This window comes from Tigriopus californicus, chromosome 2 (assembly GCF_007210705.1).
Source record: "Tigriopus californicus strain San Diego chromosome 2, Tcal_SD_v2.1, whole genome shotgun sequence".
Classification (NCBI taxonomy): Eukaryota; Metazoa; Arthropoda; class Copepoda; order Harpacticoida; family Harpacticidae; genus Tigriopus; species Tigriopus californicus.
In genome coordinates this window covers 8,241,321-8,255,278 of record NC_081441.1, presented here as the reverse complement: position 1 = coordinate 8,255,278, position 13,958 = coordinate 8,241,321, and the positions used below count along the sequence as shown (strand labels likewise).

Here is a 13,958-nt window from a genome sequence, read left to right as displayed (position 1 = left end):
ATTTTGCACCATCTTTAAAATAAGTTGCTTCATTCTTCTTACGCTATTAAAGGACTAGGGNAAACCTCCATTAATAAAAATAGTTCCATTCTCTCTATTGAACCCTTTCAAAATCAGGCCATGATCATCCCCGAAACTTGGTCTCGGTTGTGGTTCCACTTACATTCCAGTAATGTCGGAGTCATTCCCGAGATTTGCATTGCCACTCAGTTTCTCCTCCCATTCAGCGCTGTTTTCCGAAGTGGCTTTGCCGGTCAGTTTGCTGACATACCGATAATAGCCCATTCCCAAAACAGCTACCACTAGGACCAGAATGATTCCACCCGAGATCAGTCCACATTTCCACGTGCATGCCAGTCTGGATTTCCGAGACTCTCCGTCCTCAGCATCTCCATTACCATTTTCCACTATTTTCACTTTCGGGCTTTGGTTGCTTTCCAAAAACGTGTCCGTCTCAGTGTTTTGGGCCATGCTCCTGTCAGTCCACTGTATTGGCACACGCCAGAAACTGGGATCAACCTCCCGAGCAGTGTGTTAAAAATTCGATCCTTTTATTTATGGACGGTGATGTTGAGCTGGGGGAGCTTCTCTTTTCAATCGCTCTTAGACGGACACGTCACGATACTGACTGAAGCGGATTTCCTGGAAGAGGCGCACAACGTCATTGAGTGACTCGGTATAAAGTGAGAAATGGTACTTTAGTGTGTAAGAGTTAGCTTAATGGAAAGAAGATGGCTGAAGAGCGAGGTAGTGTTTTCTTTTGACTCGAGGAGATCGGGTCCTCATTACGCCAGAGGAGCTAATTATTGGTTAACAAATTGGTCGGGCGAGTGACGCGCGTGGAGAGCCTTCCTTCTCTGACAGCCATGGAAATGGCGCGTTGAAATGGCCTTTCCCGTATTTATTTTTTGAACATGTGCTCTCAGAGTCTCATTCAATGGAAAATGGAAAGGAATCATAAGGCATGTATGTAACGTTCATGTAACATGCGATTTACCCCATTGAGATAGATCACAAAAGGGATCGTTTATTTGATCTATTGCACAACGAAGATGTGAGGGCGACCATTATCCAATTGAATTTCTTGCTTCAAGTGAAAGAAGATCTTTCAAGGTCGGTTCTCGAAATCGTCCAAAATTATTCCGATTGTTGAACAATCTGCTACCCAACCGAGCTAACATCCCCGGCGAAACCCAGCTCCGAAATAACTTTAAAAACCTTCGTTTACGTGTCTTCCTCAACTCACTGATGAATTAGATGATTATTCCTTGGAGTGTGTGGGTGTGTGATGGATCTTAATTAGCCACAGGATAAACGAACTGCCAGCCACTAGCCACTCGACGATCACACTCGGAGCTGTGGGTATCCATATTGGATTTGCTTTCCAACCCCTAGACAAACACAACACCACATGGACAACACCCCCTGCGCTTCACCCTGAGCTTCAGTTTCAACTCCGAGAAGCTCTTTCTTCATCCACACGATTTGATTCCGAGATTCCTCATGACAAGCCCCGCGCTCGGTTTCTCTGTACGTGCAGTGCGGCTACGTCCATGCGGTGTATGTGCGAGTACGTAGAGAGTAAAAGTTACGTACTAACTAGTACTACATACTGTGTTATACTCATGGCGACGTTTCCCCGTATTGAAACAGACAATGGTGGTTGTGTGTGTACCTACGCACACTGTGTATGCACGGCTAAGCTGAAGTGGAAGCAGGATTGTATGTAGAGGGAGAGAGAGCAAGACGACGATGGATTGTCACAGGATCAACTTTCCCTGAGCTCGAAGGATCTTTTTCCAATGAAACGGATCCCCTGCTTGCCAGGCAGATTTGAGAGGCTTGGGCAGGATCAAGTTCTTCATTCAACAAGCAAGAATTGCCAATTGAAGAGACGCTCCGCAAGCAAAATGAGAAAGACATTTTTGTTGGTCATACAAATTTGGATTAAAATCAACCTCCATTTGAAGACGAGAGTTTTCACTGAGCATGGGCATTTCTTGTGTTAAACCAAGGTAGAAGTTTTTCTTAACGTCGTTTGTCACAATCATGAACCCCGGCTGTGTTGCTCATTTCCGACAACAATGAATGAACTTAGCCTGGGATAGCTGGTTTTCCCTATAGTGTGTTTACTTCCTGTTTCAATATTGATTGAAACATGAATGAATAAGAATATGGAACAGGGTAATAAGCATGGAAATGTTGCAACAAAAGAAATTGATAATGAAAAATAAAATAAAAAACAGACGACCGCTAAACGCAATGAAAAAAATCTTACAATTTTGAAAGTGACAAGAAAGAGGAAAAATAAAACAACTGGTGTACAGTAGATTATCTAACGCATTTCTAGGCCCAAATCCCCCTCAAAATTAGTCATTGAATTCGGCGTTCTAATCAAATTCTTCTAGAGAATTGGTTACCATACCAGCCTGTAGCATAAAGCTAGAGATTAATGTCTACATAAGACTGCCTCCTGGCCACATGGACGCATCCGATTTTCTTAAAATCCATTTTATGCATGTAGTTCATGTATAGAGCTTTGGGATTTCATACTAGTGCGCCATCTGGTACTACCATGAAGCAAATGTCACCCCCCTTCTTACTGATGACAAAATGTGGGCACCACATATTTTTTTCGTTTTTTTTTTGCATATTTTGTCACTTGCCAAGAAATGTCATCTTTAGCAAATGAATGTTGGAGATCAATGCTTTTAGATAATTGTCAAACGATGTCCTAAGATGGCAAACAATTTTGTCAATGAAGATTTGGAAGCACTGGGTTTGCTAAAATCATGGTAGTTTTTGCTGCAATTGCGCTGCAGCCTGGCTAGCTCACACAGCTGAAACACGATGCGATACTTTACACGTCTCTATGCAAAGAAAGAACAATTGGCACAAAAAATTAAGTTAAAAAAGCCAAAGATAGGCGAGAAATTATCAAATCGTCTGCTTGCTATGATGATGAATACATTGCAAATGGGACAACTAGCAAGCTCCCTGGGTCAGGCACTCTTGTTGGGTACCAGGCGGATGATGGCACAACATGTCCCCCCACATTAGCTTGGTGGCGAGACAAGTAGCGTGACTGATAGAGTTAATAAGATCGAAAAACACTCGGATTAACGAACGTTATATATTCAATTAAAAGTACAAAATATTGGCCAAGTATCCTCGTGGTTCAGTTGTTTTCCTCCTCTCTACCTCACTCAGCCTCTCGTGGACGGGACAGGGGTTTCTCTTGAAGCAGGGGTTTGGTCCGGGACCTCAGTGAGCTTGCTCGTGACAATAGTCAAGGTCTCCCATGAAAACAAATCATACGTGGGGACAAACTAAGGATTTTGAATCAATATCAGTAACCATTTATTAAATGGAAGCGAAGGGAAAAGAAAAACCATGAACAATATGCCCAACCCACCTGCACTTTGCATGTATGTAGAGTGTCATTTATAGACCTAAAAAAAAGGTAAAATATAAAAAAAACCTCGTGAATTTAATGGCTTACTTTGGCACAAAAAATGGCCCAAATTTCTAATTTTTCGCGCATTTAGTCATTTTCTCACCCTTTTCGACTCTTTTTCGACTTTTTTCTTAGTTTTTCACGTGTTGTATTACTTGTAGCCGTTTTGCCTTTTGAGTCCAAATCTGCTTCCTTCTTCACTTGTTTTTCCTTGTTGAGTACTTTCTTAATTTAATTCTATCTTTTGGTTTGGGTTTTCACGGGTTTTACTAATCACCCTAAGGAATGTAATCCCTTGTACTATCCAAACCAAGATTATGATGTGTCTGCTTTTTAACTCTTAAACTTTATACAGTACTTGATCTACCAATGAATCTATACATCAAATTCAACTCCCTGTTTTCTGTTTGGAAAAGTCAATAAAGACGGGAGCTGCAGTTGAGTTCTACCTCCATCGTGAGTACGAGTTTGATCCAACCAAAAACCAAAACCAATTTGAGAAGAAAGCGCCCTCTGCAATAACACTGAGCTCCAGCAGAGACTCAGTTGTATACCAAAACATCCGTATTGTAATGTCAAACATTGCAAGAAAGAAATTGAGATTTCTTGTAAATAAAATGCACGATCTCAATGGATAACAATGAAATCCAAGGTAACAGAAAAAATGCAGAAACGAGGCTAAAAGGGGCTAAAAAACGACCAATTGCCAATGCAATGGCTTTTTTTACAAATAAGTAACTTGTCTTTGAGCCATTTACACCTTCTTTAAGAATTTTTGCAACTGATTTTCTCAAGTTATTTTTGCATTATCCCTAACTTTATAAAACATTATTTTTGGCAAAAGAGCAACTTTTTTTCCGAGGTCTTGTCATTCATTTTAATTTACCAGCTTTTTGAAGAGTGTCTAACATAGAGCCAAGATGTTTGTGCCGTGATATAAGTGCACCAGAAAATGACATATTTTTTGAATTGTATCACAAAATGTTACTCAAGCATTGAAAATCAAATTGGATCACGTTGAATGTTGGCTAGGTGTTGTTTGTTGATGTTCTCCCTCCACAAAATGCCCAAAATCTGGTTGGTGGACTGCATATTTCTTTTACTTCACTTACCTACTGGAAAAGAAAGGAGGAATTGCAATCATCAAAATTACATACATGAATTCAACTATAATGACAAGTAATTCCAATTTAACATATGGGCGTTCATATACTTCCATTCCCAGTAGCTTTAAGGAAGTCCTCCCAAAAGAAAAAAACAACTTTTTTTTTTTTGAAGAATTTTTGAAATTCTCCTGGATGATGGGGCTCCAAGTTTACACCGAAATGAAAATTAAATCCTCCCATCACAATCTGCCCATGTTCCACTTGATAATCAGCAGGACTGTCCCAAAAATGCAAATGCATTATTTTTCACTTCTTCCAATCTTTTTTTAATATTTAGTGTATCTGCATGATTTTGCATTTTTGCACTATTTTGGCTCAAAATTCGCGTTTTTCTCAATGATTTTCCCCCTTTCTCTTACAAATACGGAAAAAAATGAAACACGTTATATTATTTCATGTTTCAAATGACATTTTTTCCTAAGTGGCGTGATCATCATGCGTTTTGGACAGCACAATCATTTAAGATTGCGTCTCTTCAGCTTTCAAAAATAAATTGCTCCCAATACTTCAGTTTTGTTCAGTGCTTTGTTTTGATGCACTACTCAAGCACAAATGTTTTGTAATGACGTAAGTTGCTTTTGTTAAAAGCATATACAACATTAAGAGTGTATTGAGTTACCTAGCATGCTTTAAACTTTTTGGCTTTGGCTGCATGACGATCTTAAAGTGCGAAGTGCTAGTTTGACATAGTCTTGAATGTTTGCTATATATGACATTTTGTTGTCTTATTATTTTATGCTAACCTTTTTTAAACAGAGCAAACTGAACTGGAGCTATCCGCATTGATGGCACGTTTTTATTGCCTTTTTTGCCAATTCTATTTGCCTCTTTGGGGCAGTCCAGGCATTAACCTCTGACAAATTCTCGGAACTCAAAGATCGAGCTCTTCACCCAGTCATGTCCATCTGAGCCCATCTACGACCAAAACTGTCCCAATCTCATCCATTCCGCATGAACCCAACTAACAACAATGCCCAGCCCTTCTTATCGGCCTCCAATCTCGAGGCCAGCTTTCCTCTTCAATGACACCGCTTTCGTTGAACATGAGGATAGGTACTCAAGCAAGTTGAACCGCACTTCCGAGCATGGACAACAGTCCTCCTCGCTCTTGCAGACTCGCTCACCTTCTCCTCCGACTAAAAGTAAGAGGCGGTTCAAATCGGACTGGCATCCGATGATTTGAAAGAGGTTGGCCGGTGTTTGTCGGGCTGTTTGTCGGGCTCTAGACTTGCCGGTTTCGCTCTCGCTCGCTATCAACGATTGATTAAGCTCCTATCCAAGCCGGCCAACAACCAGGTGAGCTCCACAAGTGGGGGCGATCTCGTCTTGGTGGATGGACATCCATCCAGCGCGTTCTGGAAGTTGCCCCTTCAGAGATGGTCGGGTCCAACAGTCAACGAGTATTGGTAGTTGGAAGTTGGATGGAATTGGAGCCGGCGGGCGGGCGGGCGAACGAGCGAGCAAGCAAGCGATCCAGCCATCTTGTTAGTCAACCGACAAGTCAACCAAAGAGCGTCCAGGCCAACGGTTCGGGTGGTTTTGGTAGAGGCCCCCACCCACGAGCCAAATCATCCATCTAGCGCCCGGTGATGGTTGGTGGTTGGATGGTGGCGATGCATGGGTCGACCTGACCGACCACAAACTCTCCTGCCCTCTCTCCAAACCAACGTCCAACGTCCAACGATCTTCAGTTCATCACAAAGTCGTTGGAGACAGTAAAGGGTGTGATTTCCCCCCCAACGGCCAGACATTCATTCCTCGAGACGTCCAGAAATATTGAGTGGCCATTTTGGGGGCCTCTCATTAATAGCGAACGGTTCCGAAATGATGACCGCCTGCCCAAATTAGGTGACCATGACGGTTCATGGATGGGATTGATACGGATGAGTGGCGTTTCCAACGATTCTTGTTCCATTTGAATGAACTTGTACCTGCATAGGTAGGGCGGGTAGAACTGAGTGATCGTGATAGTTCAGTAGCCCGGAATCTACTATGAAGGCCACACCGCCCTCGCCCTCTTTGAATGGGTCTTTGCTGTCCTTCGGCATGCAACCGCCGGGCGTGCGGTTATCACCCGTGGAGCAGAACAAAATCTTCTCGCAACTTAAGCAATGCAACGCCATCCGATATGCCGCATATCGGACCGCTTCCAAATTGGAAGTGCTTCAGTCTTCATTGCGATTGGAACATGTCAAGTTTGGTGTGGTTTGCAACGTGTTCCACCATCATGGATTGGGACCCAGTGAAAACGATGTGGTCTTGGACGGGAATGAGGCGTCGGACGTGATTTCGGACATTTTTTTCGCCACCAGCAAAGTGAGAAACTACTACAGCGCCTCCATGGACTTGGAGGCCTTGACCGAGGCCACGCTCAAGTTTGCTTCTCTAATCTACGATCCTAATGGTTGTGGTGGTGTGTTGGTGAAGGCCTTGAAGGTCTTTTTCATCCTCTTGAGCGAAGGACGACTCCGAGACAAGTTCATGTACTTGTTCCGTCAGTTCTCTGACCACAATAACTTCATTAGCCGCAAGAACCTACGATCGTTATTGAATACGATCAGTGAATTCCCGCAGTTCTTCGGTGAGGCTATCAGTTTCGGACCAAGTCTCGTGGAAGGATCCGTGTTACAATGTTTCCAAGGGCGTGTTTCCGAGGGCGTGACTGAGGAGCAATTCACCTCTTGGCTCATGAGAGAGCCTCAAATCATCGTGTGGCTACCCACCAACTATCGACTGACCTCGGCTAAAGGAGTGAGACACGGTCGAAGATGTAATAGTTGCAAAATGGACGATATCATCGGAATGAGGTACGTACAGTATATACGGAGCACTACGAGGACATGATTTTGATATGGCTTCCATTTCAGATACCAATGTTTACGATGTGTCCGGTATGATTTATGTCAGCATTGCTTTTTCTATGGCCACACGACGCGGCATCACAAGTTGGAACATCCCATGCAAGAGTATTGTTATCGGAGCTCGAAGAGAGATGCCACCAAGGCTCTCATGAAGTTGCTCATGAACAATCTGCGACGTCGGAAGCTCTCTCATATGCGCCAGAGATATACGAGCCCCTTGAAAAACCCTCATGGCGACGTCAAAGACAGAATGTCCGAGAAGCACTCGGATGATAGCTCGGGATTTCACTCGTCCTCGTCGTCGGATATTGATGTGCCGGATCAGGGCCGAAACAAGACCAAGAGTCAAAGAAAGAAAGGTTGTGATGCCGAGGAACCTGTGCCTTCGGCCGATGCCGATCTGGATCACACGGTTGTTCGACAAGAGGGCGATCAAATCGTATCCCAACATCAAAAGATGTTCAACTCCATTGTTCTTCACATGGAGGAGCACAATAACGCCATGCTAGAAAAGTTCAAAGTGTCCGAGCAAAGTCCCAGGAATCTCCGCAAGACCCCCGTCGACAACTGCGTATCCATGCAGGTCCAACTGAACCGACTGAAATCCCTGATGGATTCCATCTTCGGATCCGTCCCCGCTCATTCGAGCCCTGGGAAACCCTCGTTCATTCTGCCCAGTCTGGGCGACCCCAGTGTGATCGAAAGCACTCCTGTAATGAAAACCGGTCGCCGAAGTGACATTTTCAACGTGGAACGCAACTTCAGCCCCATCATTTTGGGTTCGCATCCCCCGGGTTTCGAGAACTATGCCTCGGGGGGGATAACCCCTCGGTCTTTGCTCGCGAATCCGAATAAGGAGTATAATGAGAGCTCCCACGTTCTCAGTAGTGGTTTACCTAGTCTCAGCGAGGTGTCCATGGGCGATCTTAGTTCGTACCTGGTCAAGACGGGTAAGGTTCCCATCGAGCCCAACGAGTTGGAGCGGCTGAATATCACGGATGCTCTCCAAGACCAAGATGACCCGACCAGTCGAAGTGATCCCACAATGGAGGAGATGGAAGCCCTGATGCTTAAATTGGACCACGTGTTCCATGCTTTCACGATGGATCCACATCTACAGAGTCGAAAGTGTCCAGATCAAGGGATCAAGAATATTGTGTCAGAATTGGGGGACATGGTCCATTCATTCGCCTATGGATTTCGGCAAGATCATGAGCTGTTGATGAGTTGATTCAAATAAATGACTTTGCTCTTATGCCTGTCAAAGGTAAAATTTGTTGGAGTGGTGGCGTTTTATTAATAGCTTATTCGTGAAAACTGTGCGAACCACTTGAGCCCATATGACAACTGTTTGATTCTGATTCTGGTGTTTGTCAAACTAGTATTGCCATCCATATGAAATGGGACCGATGGCCAAAAAGTTTCGCATGCTAATTTTAGTGTCTGTGTCGTTGATTTCTGGAGCCTTTTTCGCCTGGCCTTTGTCTTTTAGGACCATCTCGCGTCCCGACCTTTCGGAACGCTTGAATCATCATTGTTCCCAATTGAGTCAGAATCATTCGTTTTCAATGAGCCAAAAGGCTCTGGAAAGAAATTTCATTTGGGACCGAACTCGGGGCGTGGCCTACTGCAAAATCCCTAAAGCCGGCACCACCTTCTGGATTCAGAACTTTGCCCGTTTTTCGGGTGTTCCGAAGACCATTTTGGAGCGCCTGGGCCAGGATGAACTCCATCTGCTCATGAAACACGTCTACAGGTACATCTCGTGACCCGAATATCCTTGCCGACCTTATTCTCCAGTCAGTCGTTGGCGATCCTCTTTTTTTTTTAAAAACCTAGTCCAACCTGCTGGAATCAAACCAACTTAAAACGATAGTAATGACTCTGAAAGCCCACATCTAATTGTATAAGGATAATGTCTCGTAAATTTATGATATTAGGGTGGAGTAGAAAGATTTCAGAATAGCCTATCCACGGACATCTAGAGTCCGTGGATAGACTGTGAATGGAAACAAAAGTTTCTTTTCTCCTAAATCGTTCACTTTATTCCAAATAAGCACTTCATACGACCACAAGATCTGTTTGAATAGATGAACTTGGCCAAATTTGAGCCCAAAACTAGGCTCAGGGTACTCTGGAGATGTATCCAAAGTTATGTAGTAAACATTCCATAAAATTCGGATTTTTGGTCTGATCTTGGTCAACTACGTAAGCTTTTGACAAAATAAATTTGAAACGAGCCAATGCACAGGTGAATGGTATAAAAATGACCTGCCTTTAATTGAAGAGATCAACGTTTCTTATCACTTTTATTCGAAAGCGACTCAGAATTGGTATGACCAAGAAGCGCAGGCTGATTTGGTGGAAAGCGTGGAAAGTTCGTTCAAAGTCCGTCTTTCTAATAGTTCGTGATGCCTTATCCCACAGCACTGTATAAAATATTCTTCACAATCCTTAGACTGCCTAAAATCTTGGATACTCTTGATCAAGTGGCTATTTTGTCCCAGACTTATTCCTTCACATTTGTTCGCCATCCCATGATCAGATTGGCCTCCACCTATCAAGACAAAGTTCTGGATGCCTCCGATATCAAACAGTACAAAGGCTGGTCCAAGCTCGGATCCGAAACCGGGTAAGTTGAGTGATTCCCGTCAGATTTCCTCCGCTAGAGAGCGCTCGCACGCCCTTTTGCATGCACAATTGCAAGCGAATCTGGCATAATATGTCAAAGTGAGACATCATCATCATCGTCTAATCGTGCTCAACATGTGTTTCTGAATCATGTCCTCCCCGCTGAACGGCCATGAGGCCGAATTGTCGCTCGAGGATGTCTTGCCGGCCTCAGCCTTGCCATCCACCCATGGGAGTCAGACTGCTGCGAGGGCCAGTGTCAATGCCAATGCCAATGTGCCCACCACTATGGCCACCTCAAACCCCGTGCTCGAGGAGGGGCTGAGAATCACACCCGTGGCCTTTCCCGCCGAGGTGGAGAGTGCTCTGGCCTCGCTTTTGCCCTCGGACGATCCTCTGGACCAGCCTGATTTTTCCACGGTGGACTACATCAACACGTTGTTCCCCACGGAGCAATCCTTGACCAATTTGGATGATGTGATTGAGCAGATGAGGTGAGCAATCATGATGTTTAGATCAAGCTTGTCGTTCTTCTTTTTACCTTGGTGATTTTGATCTTTAGATTCAAAGTGCAATGTGTGGATGAGGATATTCGGAAGATTGTCCGCAATCAGACGCATGTGGGTCAAGATGCGGCTCACGCTTTGGAGGAGGCTCAAGATGCTATCGTGTTGTTGTTCTCGCAAATCCGGGAGATCAAACAAAAGGCGGGTGAATCTGAGGCCATGGTACGCGACATCACCCGCGATATCAAGCAATTGGACACGGCTAAACGCAATTTAACCACGGCCATCACCACCTTGAACCATTTGCATATGTTGGTGGGCGGGGTATCCACCCTCAGGGGGCTATCTTCAAAGCGAGAATACGGGCAGGTGGCTAATTTGCTCCAAGGCCTTATGGAGGTCATGGATCACTTCAAGACCTACACAGACATTCCACAGATCAAGGAGCTCTCGGATGAGGTCAAGACCATCCGGGAAGATCTGGGCCAACAGATTGTCAGCGACTTCCAGTCCGCCCTCTCAGACGAGAACGCCCATAACTTTGTGCCTAGCCAGCAATTTGCAGAGGCGTGCTTAGTGGTGGATGTCTTAGAGCCGGCCATCAAGAAAACACTGATCAAGTGGCTGATCGACCGGGAATTGGTCGAGTATCAGCTCTTGTTCACCGACTTTGAAGACACTTCTTGGTTGGACAAGATCGATAGTCGTTATTCCTGGCTCAAGAAGCATTTAATCGAGTTCGAGCAACGACTGGGACCCATGTTTCCACCCGCATGGGAAATGTCGGAACGGATTGCCATCGAGTTCTGTCTAAGCACTAAGTTTCAATTGGACAAGCTTATGATGAAGCGGAGGAACGAGATCGATACGAAGCTTCTGTTACATTCCATCCAAAGGACAGCGGCCTTTGAATCCTTGTTGGGTCGAAGGTTCATCGGATTGGTGCTCAAGCAGATTAAACAAGCCCAAGCCATAGCAGCCAATAAGATCGACGACCCGTCCAATCCGTTCTACGAGGATGTTGGACCTCAGGAGACGGCGGAAAAGGATGCGACGAAGGACGCCGTCAACGAGGGCGATCCGGATCCAACCGGAGCCAGCTCTCCATTCGCCGGCTTAATCAGCGAGTGCTTCGAGCCTTATCTAGACATCTACATCGAGAGCCAAGATCGCAATCTGGCCGATCTGGTGGAGAGAGCAGCTCAAGATCAACGCACGAAGGGCTCCGCCAATGCGGCCATCGAAGGCAGTGCCGTGCTTCACAGCTGTGGGGATCTGTTCATGTTTTATAAGAAATGCATGATGCAATGCTCGCAGTTGTCCACTCGACAGCCGTTGTTGGCCTTAGCTAACGTATTCAAGAAGTACCTCCGAGATTATGCAACCCGCGTTCTTTTGGCCTCCTTGCCTAAAGCCGCCACGTCTTCAGCTCCGGCTTCGTTGAGCGCTTCCGTAGCGAGTATCTCGAAAGATTTGAAAGATTTCTCCACCACCGGTCTGATCCAAAACTTTCAAAGCTTTCTGAAAGAGGGTGATGCCATCAAGCTCACCAATGACGAAAGGGTTCTGACCTGTACGATCCTCGTGACCTCGGAATATTGTCTCGAGACCACGCAACAGTTGGAAGGAAAACTGAAGGAGAAAATTGCCTCCAACCTGAACTCCCAAATCAACATGGGCCCTGAACAGGATGTCTACCATAGCGTAATTAACAGTTGCATTCAGTTACTGGTGCAGGACCTGGACGCTCATTGTGATCCCGCCTTGATTACAATGACCAAGATGAGTTGGGCCTCAATCGAAGGGGTTGGTGATCAGTCGGCTTACGTGACCTCTCTAGCCAATCATATGAAACAGTCCATTCCCCTCATCCGTGATAATCTTTCGTCCTCGAAAAAGTATTTCACCCAATTCTGCGTCAAGTTCGTAAACGCTTTCATTCCTCGATTCCTCCAGCACTTGTTCCGCTGCAAGCCCATCAGCACTTTGGGTGCCGAGCAGCTTCTTTTAGATACCCATTCCGTTAAGACCTTATTGCTGGACCTGCCTTCATTAGGGTCAAATGTGTCCAATCGGAAGGCTCCGGCTAGTTACACCAAGATCGTGATCAAGAGCATGACACGAGCTGAGATGACCTTGAAGGTGGTCATGTCTCCGTCGGAGCCCCGTGATGCCTTTGTGGAACAATACGTGAAGCTTGTCCCCGATGCGGACATTGTCGAGTTCCAGAAGGTCTTGGAAATGAAAGGGATCCGTAAAGTGGATCAAACCTTGTATTTGGACCACTTCAAAACCACGGTTCCTCAGAACGCTGGGACGAGCATGCTTTCACCTGGACCGAGAACGGTGAACAGAGCCGAAGAATCGCGGATCAAGAAGCTCGAGAATCTAATCAAGAAACGACTCTAGAGAGGCGTCATGTTTTTTTTTTGTTTTAATGTGCTTTTTATCGCTATTTTAATGAAGGGCTAATTAAAACGCCTTGTTGTTTTGTTTGTAGACGACCACCAAGTTTCGGCGAATTCATTGATTACATCTTATCCAACTCGGTCGAATCGGAGGATGACCTGGACACCCATATACGTCCATATTGGAAGCAATGCGGTTTTTGTTCCATCAAGTATGATTTCATTGGGAAAGTTGAGAACCTGGATCAAGACATGAAACTTCTACTAGCCCAAATTGGACTAGATAGTGTAATCCAAAGCAAACAGGTTCATTCCAGTTCGGGTGGATCCACGGATCAGCTGGCTCAAAAATATTTCCGTGAACTGAATTCAAGTCAAAAGACGCGTCTTTATGAGATGTATCGCATTGATTGCCACCTTGTCGAGTATAATTGCAAACAGTTTTTATTCACGGACGATTAAATGTACCGAATTGTAAATTTGTTAATTTTTAAAGGTGAAATGTGTAAATGATATTTATTCCCAAAAAGGCCGGCGATGTTTAAAAAAGTATATGTAAAAGAGATAGCAACAATCTATCAATGAATCAAATGGTGATTTATTTTGTAAAATGCTTCACGATGTCTTGAATGGCTTCGAACGAGTCAGCAGTGAACTTGTCGAACCATTTCGTGGGCCAATCATCACTTGTCTCCTCGACCTACCACCCCTTGGCTGTCAAATGTAACTTCGAAACGTCGGCAACGATATCCATGGGGTCGTCGTACTTGCGATCCATGTCTCCAATGACCTCAAGTTAATCATCGAAGCCTTTTAGCTCGTCCTTCCTCCTGACGATATCTTCATCCAGCCGAGCCCTCTTATTTTCCAGCAAGAATAACGCTTGCCTTTGTTTGTCATATTTAAGGTCCTAAAATATAGGTATGGGC

At 44.8% G+C, this 13,958-nt stretch overlaps 4 protein-coding genes and 1 long non-coding RNA gene across 6 annotated transcripts in view; 3 read left to right on the top strand and 2 right to left on the bottom strand.

Moving 5' to 3' along the window:
* LOC131877009 (uncharacterized) overlaps positions 1-1,477 on the bottom strand; it is a 3,518-nt gene extending 2,041 nt beyond the window's left edge. Inside the window, exons 1-2 of one of the 2 annotated variants that reach the window (XM_059222562.1) lie at positions 1,247-1,477; positions 164-642 (exon numbers count right to left, since the gene is read on the bottom strand). In XM_059222562.1, coding sequence (XP_059078545.1) covers positions 164-471 — 308 coding nt within the window. In that variant the 5' untranslated portion in view covers positions 472-642; positions 1,247-1,477. Of the gene's footprint in view, positions 1-163; positions 643-697; positions 976-1,246 lie in introns of those variants that run through there. The other variant, XM_059222563.1, reaches the window with a different exon arrangement.
* A 1,233-nt stretch (positions 1,478-2,710) lies between these two features.
* Positions 2,711-5,876, bottom strand: LOC131877008 (uncharacterized). The gene is made up of 3 exons (XR_009372841.1): positions 5,748-5,876; positions 3,416-3,452; positions 2,711-3,329 (listed from the first exon to the last, which is right to left on the bottom strand). It is a non-coding gene; the product is annotated as an uncharacterized LOC131877008 (long non-coding RNA).
* Positions 5,877-6,067: 191 nt separating this feature from the next.
* On the top strand, positions 6,068-8,757 carry LOC131877006 (dystrophin-like). Its single transcript, XM_059222560.1, has 2 exons — positions 6,068-7,430; positions 7,491-8,757. The coding sequence occupies exons 1-2, from the start codon at positions 6,616-6,618 to the stop codon at positions 8,713-8,715; spliced, it is 2,040 nt and encodes a 679-aa protein (XP_059078543.1). The 5' UTR covers positions 6,068-6,615; the 3' UTR covers positions 8,716-8,757.
* Positions 8,758-8,822: 65 nt separating this feature from the next.
* On the top strand, positions 8,823-13,524 carry LOC131877007 (carbohydrate sulfotransferase 8-like). Its single transcript, XM_059222561.1, has 3 exons — positions 8,823-9,240; positions 9,943-10,116; positions 13,122-13,524. Exons 1-3 carry the CDS (start codon positions 8,885-8,887, stop codon positions 13,489-13,491), a joined length of 900 nt encoding a protein of 299 aa, XP_059078544.1. The 5' UTR covers positions 8,823-8,884; the 3' UTR covers positions 13,492-13,524.
* LOC131877005 (vacuolar protein sorting-associated protein 53 homolog) lies at positions 10,165-13,120 on the top strand. The gene is made up of 2 exons (XM_059222559.1): positions 10,165-10,609; positions 10,678-13,120. Exons 1-2 carry the CDS (start codon positions 10,266-10,268, stop codon positions 13,028-13,030), a joined length of 2,697 nt encoding a protein of 898 aa, XP_059078542.1. The 5' UTR covers positions 10,165-10,265; the 3' UTR covers positions 13,031-13,120.
* Positions 13,525-13,958: the final 434 nt, after the last annotated feature.